General features: G+C 39.7%; 1 protein-coding gene across 2 annotated transcripts in view; it reads right to left on the bottom strand.

Moving 5' to 3' along the window:
* UBL3 (ubiquitin like 3) overlaps nt 1-18,758 on the bottom strand; it is a 70,778-nt gene extending 52,020 nt beyond the window's left edge. The window contains exons 1-2 of one of the 2 annotated variants that reach the window (XM_082675870.1): nt 17,671-18,758; nt 15,399-15,515 (exon numbers count right to left, since the gene is read on the bottom strand). Coding sequence is in view for 1 of the 2 variants with exons in the window: in XM_082675869.1 (XP_082531995.1) it covers nt 17,671-17,697 (27 nt within the window). In the remaining variant the exon portion in view is untranslated. The remainder of the gene's footprint in view (nt 1-15,398; nt 15,516-17,670) is intronic. The other variant, XM_082675869.1, reaches the window with a different exon arrangement.
* Between the last annotated feature and the right edge of the window lie 2,962 nt (nt 18,759-21,720).

Raw genomic sequence — 21,720 nt, 5'->3', positions numbered from 1 at the left:
ATGTGGGCAGTAAGAGTACCTCTGAGGACAGGCAAGCTAAGAAGTCATTACCCATACATGTAGGGCACAAAAGTACACTGATAAGGATTCCAGGCAAAGGGACTGATACGTACAAAGACTCAGCCCAAGTGTGGGAAAGAGCTTGTGGCCTCTGAGGAGCTGAGAGGACGCAGTGTAACTGAAGCACAGGAAGCCAAAGGAGGTAAGATCACAGAGACAGGCAAAAGCCAGATGATGCAGGACTCTGGAGGGCCACTGTAAGGATCTGTGACTTGGTTCTACGGGACTTTATTCTTCAGTGGAAAGCTGCTGAAGTTTTCTGGCTTTCTTCAGAGGCACAGACGATCCAATTACATCTCATAAAAATCACTAGAGCTATTTTTGGAAAGTGTAATACAGGGGAATGTGAAAAGAGGTAGAATAATTAGTTCCAAGACCGATGCCATAGTCCAGGAGACAGCGATGGTACTTGCAATATGGTGGTAGCAAGGAGATGAAGAGGACTTGATGGATTCCAGATACAGTTTGAAATGGATTGAATTTGGGGGATGAGGAAACAGAAGAAATCAAAGATGACTCCTAGATGTCTGACTTAAGCAAATGCTTGGCTGATGGTGCCATGGTAAGTAACACAGTTAAGAATTTAATTAATTTTAGCTATTCATAGCTACTATTAGGATAGAAGCGAGAGGAAAAAAACCTGGTGATCCTACAGCCAAAATAGAGGGAGGGAGGGAGGGGACACTAAAGCACAGACAGAAAGGACAATTAGGTCAAGCTGTGAGGGAAGAGCAATATCAGACCAAACTTCCCACTGAAAACAACTATAAAAGTGACATAAAATACCAAACAAACTGAGCTATCTAAAGGAACAGAGAGAACAACCGAGAGAGCCAGGACGTCAGGAGCCTTGAGGAGGGAGACACATAGAAGGTCCCCACTTCCCCCTTGAGGTATTTGCCGATTACCACTACGGGGTATACAGGCCAAGCAGAAAGCAGCATCTCGGAGCTTCTGTCAGTCCCACGGGGCTGGGAAGACAAGAATCGGAATTCTGTACCACACCAAGGCAGCTAGGAATTGAGGATCCCAGATAAAAAGGAACCACAAAGCATGAGCCCATCATTCTGCTCAATTTTTGCCCTCCAGGAATGAGCTGAACATGGAATGAAGTGCAGGAAAACTCCTCAAAAAGATGTTGCAAAGAGGCTAAAAGCTGAGCAGAACTTTCATCAGCCTCACAATACTTAAAATTCAGGGCTTGCCAAGGAAGAGGCATCTTGGTAAATACTTCAGACTTTTAAATGAGACCTCAAAAGAGCTCTGTGCTAAGAGGCTGTTTGAATTTCCTGATTACCCTGAATTCAGGCTTATGTCTTACCAATCACTGATGAATCAAAGTGATCAATGTTGTCCTAACTGCCTGCCAGAGAATATTAATAACATTTTTCTGGGACTTCCCTGGCGGTCCAGTGGTTAAGACTCCACACTTCCACTGCAGGGGGCACAAGTTCGATCCCTGGAAGGGGAACTAAGATCCTGCGTGCCACACGGGGCAGCCAAAAAAATAAATTTAAAAATTTTTTAAGAAATAATATTTTTCTATCTGAAGAAAGATAACATCATTCTGATCCTCTATAATTTTTCATCACAACGTTAATAAAACATTACCAGGCATACTGGAAAAAAGGATCAAATGATCAAAACGCAGACAACAGAAATAAGCTCATGGGTGATGCAGGTATTAGAGTTATCAGACAGAAACATTACAACAATGTTTATATACTCAAGAAAATAGGTAAAACACTGTGAGAACTTGAATCTGTATAAGGTTTTGGACTGAAAATACAAAAACTGAAATTAAGAACTCAATAATTGGGTATAACTGGATATTGGACAGAGGAGATATGATAGGTAAACTTGAAGATAGTTCAGCAAAAATATCCAGATACACAGAGGGGGTAAAAATAGTATGAAAACTGTGAAATGACCTAACATACGTGAATTCATAGTCCAAGAAAGAAAGGAAAGAATTAGGGCTTTCCTGGTGGCACAGTGGTTGAGAATCCACCTGCCAATGCAGGGGACACAGGTTCGATCCCTGCTCCGGGAAGATCCCACATGGCTCAGAGCAACTAAGCCCGTGTGCCACAACTACTGAGCCTGCACTCTAGAGCCTATGCACCGCAACTACTGAGCCCATGTGTCACAACTACTGAAGCCCATGTGCCTAGAGCCCGTGCTCCGCAACAAGAGAAGCTACCGCAATGAGAAGCCCGCGTACCGCAACGAAGAGTAGCCCCCACTCGCCGCAACTAGAGAAAGCCCACACATAGCAACAAAGACCCAAAGCAGCCAAAAATAAATAAATAAACTTATTTAAAAAAAAAAAAGAATCCCAGCTTATGAAGAGGGTGTGTAGAAAAGGGAGCCCTCCTACATTGTTGGTGGGAATGGAAGCTGGTGCAGCAACTGTGGAAAACAGTATGGAGGTTCCTCAAAAAACTAAAAATAGAACTACCATATGACCCAGCAATCCCACTACTGGGCATATACCCTGAGAAAACTGTAATTCAAAAGGACACACATGTACCCCAATGTTCATTGCTGCACTATTTACAATAGCCAGGATATGGAACAACCTAAATGTCCAATGACAGATGAATGGATAAAGAAGATGTGGTACATATTTAAAATGGAATATTACTCAGCCATAAAAAGGAACGAAACTGGGTCATCTGTAGAGATGTGAATGGACCTAGAGTCTGTCACACAGAGTGAAGTGAGACAGAAAGAGAAAAACAAATATCGTATATGTGGAATCTAGAAAAATGGTACATATGAACCTATTTGCAGGGTAGGAACAGACAAAAAGACGTAGAGAACGGACATGTGGACACAGTGGGGAAAGGGGAAGGTGGGACGAATTGGGAGGTTAGGAGTGACATATATACACTACCATGCGTAAAATAAGTAGCTAGTGGGAACACGCTATAAAGCACAGGAAACTCAGCTCAGTGCTCTGTGATGACCTAGATGGATGGGATGGGTGGGGGGTGGGAGGGACGTCCAAGAGGGAGGGGATTATAGGTATACATATAGCTGATTCACTTCATTGCACAGCAGAAACTAATACAACATTGCAAAGCATTTATACTCCAATAAAAAAAAAAAACTATGATGCATAAAGAGATTCATCTTAAGCTATAAGGACAAAGAAAGGTTTTAAAGAAATAGTTGGAAAGAGAAGTTAAAAAAAAAAAGGTACTATATAATATCCAAAAAAACCAGACTTTAAGGCAAAAATTATTACTAGAGATAATGATAAAAGGATCAATCCAACAGGAAGATACAACAAATTTATTTGTAAATTTATTTGCAACCAAGAACTTGGCCTCAAAATATATAAGGCAAAAATTTGAGAGAACTAAAAAGACATATAGATGAATCCTCACACAGTTGGAGATTTTAACACATTTCTCTCAATGAAGTGATAAAAAAGACAAAGAAGTTGGTAGTGATACAGTCGATTTGAACATGATTAATAAACTTGACTTACATGATATTAATCACACCACACTTAATTTTCTAAAACTGACCAGAAAGCAAGTGTCAACAAATTACCAACAACTGAAATCAGAGAAAGAATGATCCTAGACCACAGTAGTATTAAACTAGACATCAACAATAAGAATATCGCTAGAAAATCCCCAAATGCTTAGACATTATGCAATATACTTCTAAATAACCAATGCATCAAAGAAACCACAATGGAAAATTTAAAACAATTCTAATTGAGTAATAAAAATATGATATATCAGACTCGTGAGATCCAGCTGAAGTTGCATTTATAGGGAAATTTCATAGACTTAAACGCATACATTAAAAAGAGAAGACTGATCACTACTGATTTGAGTATCCATCTCAAGAAACTTTAAAAAGAACAGCAAATTAATTTTTTTAAGAAATAGAAGGAAAGAAAGAAAAGTAAAAGCAGAACCTAATAGAAAATAAAGAACTTTTTAAATCTGAAAATTGGCTCTTTGAAAATCAATGGTGATCAAGAAGCAGCACAAATTACCAACAATCAGATTTTAAAAGCACATATCATTACAGACACTACAAACATTAAAAAGATAATGAAAGGATACTGTAAAAAAATGTAAGCCACATTGGAAAATTTAGATAAAACAGACAAATGCCTTAAAAGCAAACCTTGTCAAAATTGACAAAGAAGTAATAGAAAACGTGAATAGTCCTACATGAACTGAAGAAACAGAATCAATAATTCCCACAAGAAAACTCCAAATGGCTTCACCAGTGAATTCTTCCAAACATTTATGGATGCAATAAAATCAATTTTCACAAACTCAGAGAACAGAAAACATTTCCCAGGTCACTTTATGAAGTCAGCATAACCTTGATACCTAAAAGTGTCAAAGACTTTACAAGAAGTTAAAAATTACTCGTCAATCCTTTTCATGAACAAAAATGCAATGTAAACAAAATATATTCTAGCATATTAAGAAGATAATGTATAGTGAAAAAGTTAGGTTTATCCAGAAATTCAAGGATGCTTTAAAATTAGTAAATGTGTACCCTCCCCCACCCCCCCAATTTTAAACACATATCTAAACACACAGCAACTCCATTCAAGCATTTTATCCTAAGACAATAATCAGACAAGGCACAGAGATATACTCTAAGATATGTATTATGACACTGTTTATAATAGCTTTTAAACGCTATATGAATATGGAATAGCTAAACAATTTATGTACACTTATCAGAATCAGTTCAAAATTATAATATGGTTCTATAACTTGTTTGTATGGGTAACTGTTAATGATATATGACTAAATGAAAAAGCAGGATACAAAAGCAGGAGTATTTCTAAGGCAAAAACACTAATTTTATATGAAAGTGAAGAAAATTAAACATATCATGAGAGAACATTTTGTCTAGGCATAATGAGTTGCCATCTTAATTTATGTTCATTAACAAAAGATATAATGAGTAACTTAAGACAATTTTCTTCAGCAGAAAGAACACTTTCTTCTCAAAATCTAGTCAAAGAAAATTGCCCAAGTATATATTTTATTTAGACCATAAAAAAATGCTACTAGATTTGAATCTATCAACAGAGATCTGCATCATACATAAGCAGTTATACTAGTATGAAGACAAAAACAAAATACCCTAAAAGCACTAAATCAATCTATGTGTTGTGTGTGTGTGTGTGTGTGTATATATATATATATGTGTGTGTGTGTGTGTATATATATGTATATATATATGTATATATATATAACAATAACAGTCTGCATTCAAAGTGGTAAGTTTATAGGAAAAAGTTCTATTGTATAATATAAATATAAGAGGACTCAAAATTCCAACAAGTTTAAAGAAAACTCCCTTTAATTGTAGCAACTAATAAGAAAATCCACCTGCATTAAAATCATTCCAACCCAGAGGTTACATAGTATTTTGCAAGGATACCTGGAACACGGTTTTGGGAGGGAACCTGAGGTATTTTGCTTAGGAAGGAGTGCCTAAGGGATTTAGCACTGTCTGCTCAGGTATGGTAGGGGGCAAGGGCTTAGTGTGTTTATCACTATTGCCATGAGACCCAAATTCCTACCCTAGCTCTGCATTTTCCTAGCTACTCCTGATTCCAAAGAAGTTCCTTACCCTCTCTGAACCTAGGTTGTGAGAAAGTAAAAACAGCTCTGCTGACAATCACACTGTGATGCCTCTAAAAGACAGAGACAGACAAAGCCAACAGAAGACCAACAGGTAATAAACTCTCCCAGGGCCACTCCACAGCTCCAAAATGACTAACACTCTCCCCCAGCCCCCTTCCTTTCTCCTGACTCCTAAACAAAGACAGCTGAAAGATCTGATTACCAACCCACTTCCACTTTGTGTACGCAGCATTCAGTCCAGAGCTAGTCCCCACTTCCCTGCTCTCTCATCAGAATCGTTAGGCACAGTGCAAACTCCAGCAAGAACCTCTCCGGACACCCTTTCAGGAGATTGCGTGGCCGCTCAGGCACAGGCTCCTCCTCGCCGCAGCAAGTCAATAAACCTGACTCGTTCCACTACAGATGTATTCCTGGTGGTCTTCTCCTGGTGGGTAATAGCTGCTTCTTTTTCTATATACCAACCTATTTATCCAGGGTCACTGAGAGGATTAAACTAAATGTTATCCTGTAAAATGTCAGCATCTGCCTGGGAAACTGCTAGTACACAACAAATGTTAGCATCTCTCCCCTATGAGCTCAAAATAAAGCTACACATGTAATTTTATTTTTTTAATCATCTACCTAGTTCATCCCTGCAAGAATCTGCATCTCTGCAAAACACAGCTAACAGCCAAAAAAGATAAGCCCTGAAGTAAACAGAACTCTAAGCAACCAAAACAGACATGATCGAGTCCATGAAATAAAGATTATGCACTTTACCATAAGAACTCCTAAAAATCTCACTTGGACACCATTTGCTCATTTTTAACACACTTTATTCTAATAAACTTTGAAAATCTGGTTTCCACACCCACAGCAAATTAGAATCAGCAACTGTAAAAAGTTAGAGAGGAATAGGTACTTACCACAGAAAAATGTAATTGCTTGACAAGGCAGGAGATGGGAAAACTATAAATATCAAACAGAACTTAAAATACTTAGAAATCTTAAGTCATCTTACACACAACTTCTAAAATTTTTTGACTGAACATCCCAACTATAAAATACTTCAGCATATACTCCCGATATATATATTCATTTATAAACCATATATTTTATGTCTATTATAAAACGTATACTAAAACAGAATTAAAATATTAAAATATTGTTTTAATTATTAACTATTTTAAACATTATCTGTTTTAATATTGCAATCACTAAAAATACTATTACTGTTAACATACTAAGTAAGAGCACTGTTACTGAATACGCCTCTTTATTTTTTAAAATCTTGCTTTCCCCTTTTGTAAAGTTCAATGTACTCTGAAACTTGGTTTTAAGAGAAGTCAAGTCATAGCTGAAAAACCTAGCTTACAAATGCATAGATCCATGTAGAACACTATGTCACTTACTGTTTCACAAAATCGTATCACTTTTCTATTGTATCACTAAACGTGCACAAGTCTCTGTTAAAAGTCAGTTTCTTGATGTCAATGTTATCACAATTGTATTTTACCTGATGTCAGTCAGATATTTTTGCAAACTAAGGAAAATGTGTTGCTTTTTACGTTTCTAATAAACGGGTCTAAAGCCCACTGAAATTTTCTATGAGGAAGATTTTTCAACAGACTGGAAAAATCTAAACATGTTTCCAAATGTTCTCTCCATAACACTTCTGAAAAGCAGGTATTTTTTTCACTTACTGGTTAAAAATATCAATTTTGCCTTAAAGAGACAACTAATTGTTTTCTAAAAATTATTTGCTGGGCTTCCCTGGTGGCGCAGAGGTTGAGAGTCCGCCTGCCGATGCAGGGGACACAGGTTCGTGCCCCGGTCCGGGAAGATCCCACATGCCGCAGAGCGGCTGGGCCCGTGAGCCGTGGCCGCTGAGCCTGCACGTCCGGAGCCTGTGCTCCGCAACCTGAGAGTCCACAACAGTGAGAGGCCCGCGTACCGCAAAAAAAAAAAAAAAAAAAAATTATCTGCCAGGTAGCATACTATTGATAGCTTCTTGCCATCATGGAAAAGATCAGTATCTAAAATGTTCATCTTTTGTAAAATAAAAATGTGTAATTCAGCTTTGAGTTCTACAATTCTTTAAGTACTTTGACAGTGAACCTCTGCTCCCCTATTTTTAAAAGTAACTATATAATACACTATGACAGAAAAGCTGTAGAAACTTTGAGAAACTCATGGTGCTGCTTTTGTTCTCCACATTACAAAATTCCCACACCTTCTCCCAGCAAACCATGCTCATGAGAACGTGGACCTAGAAAAGCCTCGAGGCTTTTTCAGATCCTATCCATATTTTAATTCAAAACCTCAATTCTTCCCTCTTTTTGGAGCACGAAGTAACAACTAGAAGTTCTATTTTTATTCTCACATCGCAACTGACTTGCCTCATCTCACTTTGTAAATTACTAGTAGTGAAGGGGCATAAGGCTTCACAATCTATATTAGATGCTGAGGGTATGACAGCTATAGTTTATAGAATAATGATTACACAGTGAAGGAGTCAATGAACTTCATTGAAGTGAATCAATATTATTCAAATGATGGCTCTAAGTCACGGAAAGTAAATTATGCGTAGCATATTACACGTAAGCAAATAGGACAGTAATCCAAAATAAATTGGGATATTCCCCAAAACAACCTTTAGGTATTCAAAAAATTTACTGATTCAAAAAAATGTATTACCCAGGGTTTTTAGTTACCATGCATTCTAGTCACTTTCAGTTTTTCCCCCCTCAGAATGAGAGGAATTCTTAGAGCATATTTAAGAAGTATATACTTCAGTCTCCTAAATCATATTTACTGTTCCATGTTATGAAAACCAGTAGAGCCATCAGTACTTTATCGATCATTTAAAATAACTTCAAGCCGTACACTAAAAATATATCTTCCATATTCCAAGTAGTAATAGAAGCAGACATCACAGACTTCGTATTTAACACCATTATTATAAACAGTAGTGGTATGGGACAATATTTACCTTTCCCATAAGTGACAGAGAGAGTAACGCTTTAGGAGTCAAGAAAACTCTCAACAGTTTTTTTTTGTTTTTTTTTTTTTGCGGTACGCAGGCCTCCCACTGCCGCGGCCCCTCCCGCTGTGGAGCACAGGCTCCTGACGTGCAGGCCCAGGGGCCATGGCTCACGGGCCCAGCAGCTCCGCGGCACGTGGGATCTTCCCGGACCGAGGCACGAACCCGTAGTTGTCCCCCGCATCGGCAGGCGCACTCCCATCCACTGCGCCACCAGGGAAGCCCCTCAACAGTTTTTAAATGTCTATTCTGTTTTAGAAATTACAGGAGATCTAATAAAGGTAAGACACATATTCATGTAAATTTGACATCACGTAAGAATCTGAAATACACTGACAGAAAATGGTTCACAGGAAGGAAAGATCACTGTGGAGTAGAATGAACTAAAAACCGTTTTCACAGGAGAGGGACATGAGCTGGAGTAGGATTCAGAGCTAGAAAGGAAAAGGCATTCAAAGCAGAGGGAAATAATGTGTCATTTGTTTTCTCAATAAAAATGCCTAATTCAGAACACCAAATTTAAGACACATTCAAGTAAAACAATTTAGAGAAACACTCCATAAGAGATATGTTAATTAATAAGCCGTTCATCAAGTCACCTACGTGTGTGTGTGTGTGTGTGTGTATAAGTATATATACATAAATGGTACTATCTACCCTTTAGCTTCATAGAACCCTCCAACTTATACTGGGAATAAGAAGTTCCACCAAGAGAACGAAAAATTAAGAAGAGCTGTAAGTAAAGAGAAAATCTGTGCATTACATCTTTTGGGGGGGGGATTTTTTTTTAACATCTTTATTGGAGTATAATTGCTTCACAATGGTGTGTCAGTTTCTGCTTTACAACAAAGTGAATCAGCTATACACATACACACAACCCCGTATCTCCTCCCTCTTGTGTCTCCCTCCCACCTTCCCTATCCCACCCCTCTAGGTGGTCACAAAGCACCGAGCTGATCTCCCTTTGCTATGTGGCTACTTCCCACTAGCTATCTATTTTACATTTGGTAGCGTATATATGTCCATGCCATTTTCTCAGTTCACCCCAGCTTACCCTTCCCCCTCCCTGTGTCCTCAAGTCCATTCTTTACATCTGCGCCTTTATTCCTGTCCTGCTCCTAGGTTCTTCAGAAGCTTTTTTTATTATTATTTTTAAGATTCCATATATATGTGTTAGTATACGGTATTTGTTTTTCTCTTTCTGACTTACTTCACTCTGTATGAGTTTCTAGGTCCATCCACCTGACTACAAATAACTCAATTTCGTTTCTTTTTATGGCTGAGTAATATTCCATTGTGTGTATGTGCCACATCTTCTTTATCCATTCATCTGTCGATGGACACGTAGATGAATGGATATTGTAAATAGAGCTGCAATGAACATTGTGGTACATGACTCTTTTTGAATTATGGTTTTCTCAGGGTATATGCCCAGTAGTGGGATGGCTGGGTCATATGGTAGTTCTATTTTTAGCTTTTTAAGGAACCTCCACACTGTTCTCCATAGTGGCTGTATCAATTTACATTCCCACCAACAGTGAAAGAGGGTTCCCTTTTCTCCACACCCTCTCCAGCATTTATTCTTCATAGATTTTTTGATGATGCCCATTCTGACTGGTATGAGGTGATACCTCATTGTAGTTTTGATTTGCATTTCTCAGTGATTAGTGATGTTGAGCATCCTTTCATGTGTTTGTTGGCAATCTGTATATCTTCTTTGGAGAAATGTCTATTTAGGTCTTCTGCCCATTTTAGGATTGGGTTTTTTTGGTTTTTTGATATTGAGCTGCATGAGCTACGTGTAAATTTTGGAGATTAATCCTTTGTCAGTTGCTTCATTTGCAAATATTTTCTCCCATTCTGAGGGTTGTATTTTCGTCTTGACTATGGTTTCCTTTGCTGTGCAAAAGCTTTTAAGTTTCATTAGGTCCCATTTGTTTATTTTTGTTTTTATTTCCATTTATCTAGGAGGTGGGTCAAAAAGGATCTTGCTGTGATTTATGTCATAGAGTGTTCAGCCTATGTTTTCCTCTAAGAGTTTTATAGTGTCTGGCCTTACATTTAGGTCCTTAATCCATCTGGAGTTTATTTTTGTTTATGGTGTTAGGGAGTGTTCTAATTTCATTCTTTTACTTGTAGCTGTGCAGTTTTCCCAGCACCACTTATCAAAGAGGCTGTCTTTTCTCCATTGTATATTCTTGCCTCCTTTATCAAAAATAAGGTGACCATATGTGCGTGGGTTTATCTCTGGGCTTTCTATCCTGTTCCATTGATCTAGATTTCTGTTTTTGTGCCAGTACCAAAGTGTCTTGATTACTGTAGCTTTGTAGTATAGTCTGAAGTCTGGGAGCCTGATTCCTCCAGCTCCGTTCTCAAGATTGCTTTGACTATTCGGAGTCTTTTGTGTTTCCATACAAATTGTGCAATTTTTCTTCTAGTTCTCTGAAAAATGCCATTGGTAGTTTGATAGGGATTGCATTGAATCTGTAGATTGCTTTGGGTAGTATAGTCATTTCCACAGTGTTCATTCTTCCAATCCAAGAACATGGTATATCTCTCCATCTATTTGTATCATCTTTAATTTCTTTCATCAGTGTCTTACAGTTTTCTGCATACAGGTCTTTTGTCTCCTTAGGTAGGTTTATTCCTAGGTATTTTATTCTTTTTGTTGCAATGGTAAATGGGAGTGTTTCCTTAATTTCTCTTTCAGATTTTTCATCATTAGTGTATAGGAATGCAAGAGATTTCTGTGCATTAATTTTGTATCCTGCTACTTTACCAAATTCATTGATTAGCTCTAGGAGTTTTCTGGTAGCATCTTTAGGATTCTCTATGTATAGTATCATGTCATCTGCAAACAGTGACAGCTTTACTTCTTCTTTCCGATTTGTATTCCTTTTATTTCTTTTTCTTCTCTGACTGCTGTGGCTAAAACTTCCAAAACTGTGTTGAATAACAGTGGTGAGAGTGGACAACCTTGTCTTATTCCCGATCTTAGAGGAAATGGTTTCAGCTTTTCACCACTGAGAATGATGTTGGCTGTGGGTTTGTCATATATGGCCTTTATTATGTTGAGGTAAGTTCCCTCTATGCCTACTTTCTGGAGGGTTTTTATCATACATGGGTGTTGAATTTTGTCAAGAGCTTTTTCTGCATCTATTGAGATGATCATATGGTTTTTCTCCTTCAATTTGTTAATATGGTTTATCACATTGATTGATTTGCGTATACTGAAGAATTCTTGCATTCCAGGGATAAACCCCACTTGATCATGGTGTATGATCCTTTTAATGTGCTGTTGGATTCTGTTTGCTAGTATTTTGTTGAGGACTTTTTGCATCTATGTTCATTAGGGATATTGGCCTGTAGTTTTCTTTCTTTGTGACATCTTTGTCTGGTTTTGGTATCGCTGATGGTGGCCTCGTAGAATGAGTTTGGGAGTGTTCCTCCCTCTGCTATAGTTTGGAAGAGTTTGAGAAGGATAGATGTTAGCTCTTCTCTAAATGTTTGATAGAATTCACCTGTGAAGCCATCTGGTCCTGGGCTTTTGTTTGCTGGAAGATTTTTAATCACAGTCTCAATTTCAGTGCTGGTGATTGGTCTGTTTATATTTTCTATTTCTTCCTGGTTCAGTCTCAGAAGGTTGTACTTTTCTAAGAATTTATCCATTTCTTCCAGGTTGTCTATTCTATTGGCATATAGTTGCTTGTAGTAATCGCCCATGATCCTTTGTATTTTGCAGTGTCAGCTGTTACTTCTCCTTTTTCATTTCTAATTCTGTTGAGTCTTCTCCCTTTTCTTCTTGATGAGTCTGGCTAATGGTTTATCAATTTTGTTTATCTTCTCAAAGAACCAGCTTTTAGTTTTATTGATCTTTGCTATCATTTCCTTCATTTCTTTTTCATTTATTTCTGATCTGATCTTTATGATTTCTTTCCTTCTGCTAACTTTGGGGGTTTTTTGTTCTTCTTTCTCGAATTGCTTTAGGTGTAAGGTTAGGTTGTTTATTTGAGATGTTTCTTGTTTCTTGAGGTAGGACTGTATTGCTATAAACTTCCCTCTTAGAACTGCTTCTGCTGCATCCTATAGGTTTTTGGGTTGTCACGTTTTCATTGTCATTTGTTTCTAGGTATTTTTTGATTTCCTCTTTGAGTTCTTCAGTGATCTCTTGGTTATTTAGTAGTGTATTGTTTAGCCTCCATGTGTTTGTATTTTTTACAGATGTTTTCCTGTAATTGATATCTAGTCTCATAGCATTGTGGTCGGAAAAGATACTTGATACGATTTCAATTTTCTTAAATTTACCAAGGCTTGATTTGTGGCCCAAGATATGATCCTGGAGAATGTTCCATGAGCACTTGAGAAGAAAGTGTATTCTGTTGTCTTTGGATGGAATGTCCTATAAATATCAATTAAGTCCATCTTGTTTAATGTATCACTTAAAGCTTGTGTTTCCTTATTTATTTTCATCTTGGATGATCTGTCCATTGGTGAAAGTGGGATGTTAAAGTCCCCTACTATGACTGTGTTACTGTCGATTTCCCCTTTTATGGCTGTTAGCATTTGCCTTATGTATTGAGGTCCTCCTATGTTGGGTGCATAAATATTTAGAATTGTCATATCTTCTTCTTGGATTGATCCCTTGATCATTATGTAGTGTCCTTCTTTGTCTCTTGTAATAGGTTTTATTCTGAAGTCTATTTTGTCTGAGATGAGAACTGCTAGTCCAGCTTTCTTTTGATTTCCATTTGCATGGAATATCTTTTTCCATCCCCTCATTTTCAGTCTGTAGGTGTCCCTAGGTCTGAAGTGGGTCTCTTATGGACAGCATATATACGGGTCTTGCTTCTGTATCCATTCGGCCAGTCTATGTCTTTTGGTTGGAGCATTTAATCCATTTAAATTTAAGGTAGTTATCAATATGTATGTTCCTATTACCATTTTCTTAACTGTTTTGGGTTCGTTATTGTAGGTCTTTCCCTTCTCTTGTGTTTCCTGCCTAGAGAAGTTCCTTTAGCATTTGTTGTAAAGCTGGTTTGGTGGTATTGAATTCTCCTAGCTTTTGCTAGTCTGTAAAGGTTTTAATTTCTCCATCGAATCTGAATGAGATCCTTGCTGGGTAATCTTGGTTGTAGGTTTTTCCCTTTCATCACTTTAAATAGGTCCTGCCACTCCCTTCTGGCTTGCACAGTTTCTGCTGAAAGATCAGCTGTTAACCTTATGGGGAGTCCCTTGTATGTTATTTGTTGTTTTTGCCTTGCTTGGGCATTAAATCTTAATACACCCTTTCTTCAAAGTTAAAATTTTTCTATTCTCTAGACCTTTAACAAGCATGACATTTTCCCCTGGCATAATCTATATCTGTCATTTTAACTTGGAAAAGTGATAAAACTTCAGTTTGAAAAGAAATTCATTTTAATAATTTCCTGTCCACTAGAGGGCTCCCACATTTCTTCCACAAATGTTACAGATATGACATTACAATAAAAATATTCATTAAGCACTGAAAAAACTCAAATTATCATTAGCTCACTTAACCCCAGACTAAAAATGGTTACATCTGCTACAATTTTACATTAATAGTTTTAAAAGATACACGGTTTTCCTGTATTTTATCATCTAAAACATTTTGAATAACCAAAATTGCTTTGCCATTATTCTCACACTAATTGTCAATGTCTCTCTTAGGTAGGGTTTTCAATTTTACAGATATCATAAAGTATACTTTCAGTCCAAAGCTCTAAATTGTAGTTCAAATGTCTTATATAATAGTTTTATAAATACAATAATTTATTTCTTGATAACTTTCCAAATCCAGAAAATTACCAGCTTATCCACCCAGCCTTAGGCTTTATTACTAACAGAAAGAGTAAACATTTTCTTTCAGAAAAACCTAAGTCATTAACATAATTCATGCTACAATTATAAACAGTGAATATTGCCCATCATAAACTATGATTTGCGCTGAGGCGAAAAAAATGAATCATTTAAACACAATGTATTATAATGATATTCTGTTCAGATATTTTCAGATTTTTCTCACAAATAAGTTATTACACTGGAATGTTAGTAAATCTCCTAGTTAAAACTCAATCACTCTTAGCAAAGGAAAAGCCAACATTTTAAGTAAACACATTTATATAATTTATAGGACATCTTTACAGAATGTTCATTGGAAAAGTATCAACTGCAAATTATTCTTTGTAAAGAATATAGCAAATCCATTCACGGGGGGTACCACTCCCACCCATCCTCAAAAGACTGACTTGCTAAATTTGAATTGTAAGAAAAAGAGACTACTTATGGTAAACAAAAAAATTTACTGAATGTTTAAAAATAAATTTTAAATGTTATATTTACAAAATTAAAAAGTGATGCTAAAAAACCGATTTTAGAGTCAAAATAATTGCCGTAAGAAGACTTTACCAAAAACATCAAATGATTTAGCAATTATTATAGCTCATTTATGAACTATCTCCAATGAAAACATGACAGGGGTTATAACTTCACTGCCCCACCTCGTCTCCTAAACAGGATTTTCCTATACAACTGACAGGCACCGTTAACACCTGAAACAGAGTAACATTCGTTTCTAAATAGCACATACGAACTGTCGCCACTGAGAAACTTGACATTTTTACTGCATCTAGCAAAAATGTATGTATTCGTACTTGCAAGAGTGTGTATCCTGATCACTTTAGAGTTGTACTTCAAGGGAAATGTCAGAGTGTGGAAAGAGGTGGGAGTGGACCGGCTGACGCTCTCCAAGAGTGGTAAAAGTCTTCTCACTTTAAGTCACAGATGTAAATGCAGATTGTCAATTACAGATAATAAAAAGTTGAACAAATATGAAGCATTTAATCGACAACTTTCAACCAGTATTTATCATGTCATATTTCAAAAAGTTGAGGATTCTAGGTACATATCAAATAAAGGCACTTCTTAAGCAAAAATGCAATGTAAGTACTAGCAAATGAAGGTTTAAAAGGTTTTAACGCTGGAAAAAGCCCTCAAGACCTCCAACAAGTTGGACAGCTAGAAAATGACACATAAAAAATATTCAGAACCATCTCATCTGAGCTGTACCTTAGATACACTCTGAAATAGCATCACCAGGGCATTATATGTTTATTACATAATACTGCTTTGCCCTTGCATATCACCTTTAATCACGGGATCTCAAAGCACCAAAGAATCATCAAGGCCTTAAAATACAGTCTGAAACAGAAATAGTTGTATTTTATAACTGCAGCTATTAATAAAACCTTGCACTACTTCCCGGTCCCCTGATACGAACACTAGCTTCCAAACCTTCTCTCTGACTTGGAAACAGTATTCCCCAAATCATCTCAATTTGTGACTGATGCTACCCGCATTCCAGCTTTTCTTCATCACTGGGCCTAAATAAAGTTGTGGCACTGTTTTAATGACACAAATCTATTTCACGACAACTTCTGTGACAGATAAATAATACGAAGGGTGATCATATCTCACAGTGCGCATGATGATATAAGATGGAGGCTTTAGAGAGAGAGCCAACCTTTGCTGGAGGTGATGAGCCCACAGAGCAATTATCCAACAGAGGAAAGAGCATTTTCCAGCTCCGTCCAGAGACCTCTCCAGGCAACTTCGCGAGTAGGGTGGAGGAAATCAAGTCCAGCTATCCTTAAGCAGGCCGGAGACTATTCTCCGGTGTGCACACCAGGAGGGAAGGGAAAACTAAAAGGACAGTGCTCGAGTTTTAAGAATCAGGAAGGAGAGTGTAAGGTTGCTATGTGGCCACCCTAGAGACAGAACACTGTGGTTCCTTTGCATTTAAATAGTGCACTAAAAGGGAAATCAAACGCTAGCAAAATGTCTTTAAACCAAGGTCAAATTATGCCAGTTAGAGCCATTTAATTTTTATTTTACAGCCTGTAAATGAGGTTCACTCTTATTGAAACATCTGTCATTTTAAAATTTAATCACCAGGAAAGTTCAATTTTTTTTCGCTGAAATATACAAACACTCAAATGTTAACTTCATGTAAGTGAGCATAACTATGTTAACTTCAATTCTTTCATAAACAAGATTATGCACCTTCCTGTTAATTGCATTACGTTTGTCCCTAGGACAGCAAAGTGTAATTTCACACTCATACAAACCCACCTCCCAGCACTGTAAACCTACACAGTTCCTGTTAGTCAACAGTCTCATATCCTTAACCTTTATGCAGAGTACTTTTTGTTTCAGGTTCTTAACATTCCAGTATGAAGGCTCAATCAATAATATGTTTTATGAGCTTTTAAAAGTCCAGTGATGTAATACTACTAAATATTTGGTACTAAAAGTCCTGGAATATTCATTCAAAGTACCAAAATACAGCCAGCCTAGATTTGTGAAAATTCCAAAACGTCTTAATATTTCTGTTGCCATACTTGCTCACCCATACGTTTCAAAAAGCTCACAGCAAATTCTGGTCAAGTTTCTCTCCAAGAGATAACACGTCCCTGTTTTTGTAAATATCAAGCTTGTACCTACTGCGTTAATGATCAGTGCCACCGAGCACGATCCCCGTTTTCCTGTCCACCTCTGTATCTAGCAGGGACACCCGTCCTGAGCTCTGCCCACTGCCACTGACGTTTTCAGAAGCTTTAAAGACACAAGTGTTCAGAGGCTTCTAGCAAAGAAGAAGAGATTTTCTCCACTTCAGGCTACCTTGCTACATGTTCCCAACTTCTCCATTGTCTTTAATCATTTAGAAAACACAAATGAGAAAAATCTGCATTAAAAGCAGTACTTTCTCAAGAGGGACACCAGACCCTCCAACTTCTCCAGATCTCCCAGCACCGTGGCTTTTCAACAGTCCCCCGCAAACCTTCACCCCACGCCTGTATCCTGATTTAATAAGACTGGAAACCACAATTAAATCAAAGGGTGTCGTAACTCTTATCCTTCACTTACCATATCCGCCGGGACATTACTGGACATCTTGCCGTTTGATATATATACCCAGATGTTTACGCCGAAAAAAAAAAATCAAGAAGAGACAACAACAAACAAAAAAGAGAAATCTTCGAGCTACAGAAATCAACCTTCACGATCTTGACTGCTTCGAGATGTGCTTCCCCCTAAAATAAGTTCTTTCGGAGCCAAAGTGCCGGCCGGGCCGAGGTTCCGAGAGAAGAGGAACAATCGCCGGGAGCGGTGTGGCCAGACCAGGAGTGAACTCCTGGGGTAGCAGCCCCGTCGTCGTCGTCAGCAGCAGCAGCCCCAGGACCGGCCGCGCCAGGTGGACCGAGCCGAGTGACACACGGACATGGAGCGGGGTGGGAGGGGGTTAAATCGTCTTCCTCCTTTCCCAGCCCGGCAGTGATTCACACTTGCTCCCAAGTCGAGTCTTCATTAAGCAGGAGGAGAATGCCCCGGCGCCGCGGTACACAGATAACTATGTGGCTACACATGGACGCGTTCCCCGGCGGACGGCGCGGGGAAACGGCTCAACTCGCGCGGCCGGCGTTGCCAGCCGGGCCGCGGAAACCCGCGCTCAAGGGCATTTAACTCGTTGGCAGCCGAAGCGCAAGCCCGGGCCGGAGAGCCGGGGCGGCGAGCGGGGAAAGCGGGGCGCTCGGCCCGGCAGGAGACCCCACGGCCCGTCGGGGCTCAGGCCGCGGGCGCCTCCGGGCAGCCGCGGGGCTCAGGACACATAGTCTCCGGCTTCCCGGCGCTCCTCTCTCGCCTCCGCCTCCCCCGGCTCCGCCTTCCCCTCCCCTCCCCGGCCTCGCGAGCTCCCCGCGACGCCGACTTCGGCTGGGCCCCGGAAGAGGCCGGGTCCTTCCTCTCCTCAGCCCGGGAACCGCTTCCTCTCAGAGCTCTGTCTCTCCTCCTCCTCCTCCTCCTCCTCCTCCACTTTTCAGTACCCGACGCCGCAGCCGCCTCCTGTCATCGCCCCTCAAGCCAACATGGCGGCGGCGGCGGCGGCGGCGGCGGCGGCGGCGGCAGCTGCCGGAGCGCGAGTCGGGGACAGGGGAAGAGCACGGCCCCCCCCTTCGCAGCCGCCGCCCCCGCCTTCCTTCTCCCCCTCCCCCTCCGCGAACACCAAAGGCGTCACTACGGAGACCACCCTCGAGCATCACGGGAAGTGTAGTCTACGCCGGGGGGGGCGGTGCGGAGGGAGCGGGCCGCCTAACGCGTCCTCGCCCGACTCCGAAGCCACGCCCCTCCTAGCAACAGTTGCTAGGAGAGGAAAGCTCGCTTTAGCCAAGCTGCTGCAGGGAAGTTAGGAGATACCTGCTACCAGAAGTGCTGTGATCGTGCGAATTATTGGGCGAAAATTATTCTGCACAGGGAAATTCCCTCGTGCACAATATACACGCAGAGTTAAAACATGGTTTACCTCCAAGCAGAACCATTCATTTTTAAGGATAGCACGCTCTCCACATCCTGCAATCTCAAAGCATTTTGTATAGTGATTTTGTCTAGGTCTCTCCTCAACAATACATTTGGAAGATCAGAAGCATTGATTTCCAATAAGGTCATAGAAGTTCAACAAGAGTAAGGATATAGTTAAGCAGGGAGAATGTTGGAACATATGTTTCTTGAAGACCCAGGCCCATAAAGCTACAATCTAGTTAATTGAAATTACCAAAAACTGCATTAGATGCAATAGTGTATGAACCAAAAAGTGTATTAGATACGATAGTGTATGAGGCTAAATCTCTATCAGGAAATAGCTACTACAAACTACATGAGGATTCGCCAGTTTACCAGGCTAGCCCTGAAATTCTATTTAACTCAAGATGTAATTGAAAATTTATACACCTGCAGTGATTAGCAAACAGCAGAAAATAATACCATTAATGAGAGACTTAGATGAAGAATACATCTAGCCCAGATTTAGGAACAAAATGCAGAGACCACAAATGTCTATCTGACTCCCTATACATACCTCTCTTAGGGTATTTTAGGAAGGGTCGTCTCAATGAGACACCTGTATAAAAATGCCAACAAGGTAAGAGTCTGACAGCCACCTCTCCAACCTACAGTTATGTGACCGCATCTGTGAAACAGTCTTGTCTTCCTTCCAGGGGTAAAGTAGGGGCACTTGTGAGGATAAATTCATGTAGGGAAAATAAATCACTTTGTGAATAACAATGCATCATTTGATGTGAAACGTTACTACTTATTCATTCAGCAAACAAACACACCAGGCACTCTGCTAGGCACCAGGAGTTCAAAAATGAATAATCCAGGCAGTGTCCCCCATTGTCTAGGAGCCTGTGTCATTCCCCACAGCAATCTCTCCAGTCAGGTGTGTCTCATCATGATGGAAACTCACAGGACGTTTAGAGTACCTGCCTCTTGATTAGCCCTGCTGGAGAAATTCCAAGCCCTCCTGGAGGCCTATATCATCCTGGGGTGAGTTAGCGTAGTAACCAGGGAGGAGGAGGGTAGATTGAATTCCCAGAGAGACCAAAGGACAGAAGAAAAAAGAGGCCTGAATCTTGCCCTGATTAGGCTTCAGGACTTGGTATAGATATTTCTGAGTCCATAGCTACACGATTTTCCTTGGCCTCATTCTCCATGTTTAGCAACCACAGAGGCCTCTCTAGCAGCCCTCCAGGAAATAAGGGCAGCTGAAGATGTTTCAGTGAGTTCAGAAGGAATATTGAAGGCTGTTGCTCACAAAGTTAGTCCTCCACCCTACTCCAAACCCCAACTTTCATCCAACTACTGCCCTGGCCAAGGCTCTGCAAGAAGCAGAAGGTGGCAGGATGTATAGAAGCCTCAACTCACTTCCTCTGCTGCTTCCCAGCAATCGTGCGACGACAGGAGACATAATGACCACCACTGCCAGCCCAAGACCTTGGCATCTCTGATACATGGTGTTGCTGTTTGACACTGGTTACCCCAGCCACCTCCACAAAAGGCAGCATCTTTCAAACGTAAAGTCCCTGCACCTGGCTGTATTTCCAGTGTCTCTTCTAAGAGAGGCTGCGACATTATTCTCCATAAGACTCATTATAGCTCTTGCCTAATAGAGTTAAGGCACAAGGGAGCATGACTGGACACAGTTGCAGACTTTTCCACTCTCCTCTCTTTCCTCTGTACTTCCCGACTCAGGTGGGTGAGAAGAGAGACTGGAAAAAGAGCCCATCTGTTCCCGGCAGGAAAGGATAACATCTTCTTAATACCTTCAATCTACTCTCAGCATCAATTTGAAGGAAGCAAGTGACACGGCATTTTTGTATTACAAAAAGTAACTCTATGGGAAATCAAAAGACCTGGCTTTGGGGATGAATTTGCTGTGTGACCTTTGACAAGACACTTTGCTTCTCTGAGTCTCAATTTGTTCATCTGAGGAGGTGGGACTAAAATCTCTAAGGCCCCTTCTAAGAGTCTGTGAAGTCAAGTCCTGGAAGAATAACACATGACACCCATGACCTGTTAAAAATATCTCCCCCAAGTGACTGCTCATGGGTATGAGGGGTTTTTGGGGGGTGGAGGGCAGAGTGTGATGGAAATGTTCTAAAATTAGATTACGGTGATGGCAGCATAACTCTGTAAATATACTAAAAACTATTGAATTGTACATGTGAAATGGAAGAATTTATATTTTTTTAAATTATAAATACACATAATTTAAAATTTACCATCTTTACTTTTTGGGGTGCACAATTCAGTGGCATTAAGTACATTTACTCCATTGTACTACCGTCACCACCATCCATCTGCAGAACTCTTGCATCTTGTGAAACTGAAACTCCAAACCCAATACACAACTTCCCATTCCCCCTCCCCCTCCCCCCAGCCCCCGGCAACCACCAGAATACTTTCTGTCTCTATTAATTTGACAACTCTAGGTACATAATATAATTAGAATCATACAGTACTTGTCCTTTCGTAATTGGTTTATTTCACTTAATGTCTTCAAGGCTCATCCATGTTGTAGCATGTGTCAGAATTTCCTCCCTCTTTAAGAGGAAATAAATACTCCACTGTATGTATGTACAT

Source organism: Grampus griseus (genome assembly GCF_964374135.1).
Source record: "Grampus griseus genome assembly, chromosome: 18".
In the NCBI taxonomy this organism is placed as follows: Eukaryota; Metazoa; Chordata; class Mammalia; order Artiodactyla; family Delphinidae; genus Grampus; species Grampus griseus.
This window is presented reverse-complemented; position numbering and strand designations above follow the sequence as displayed.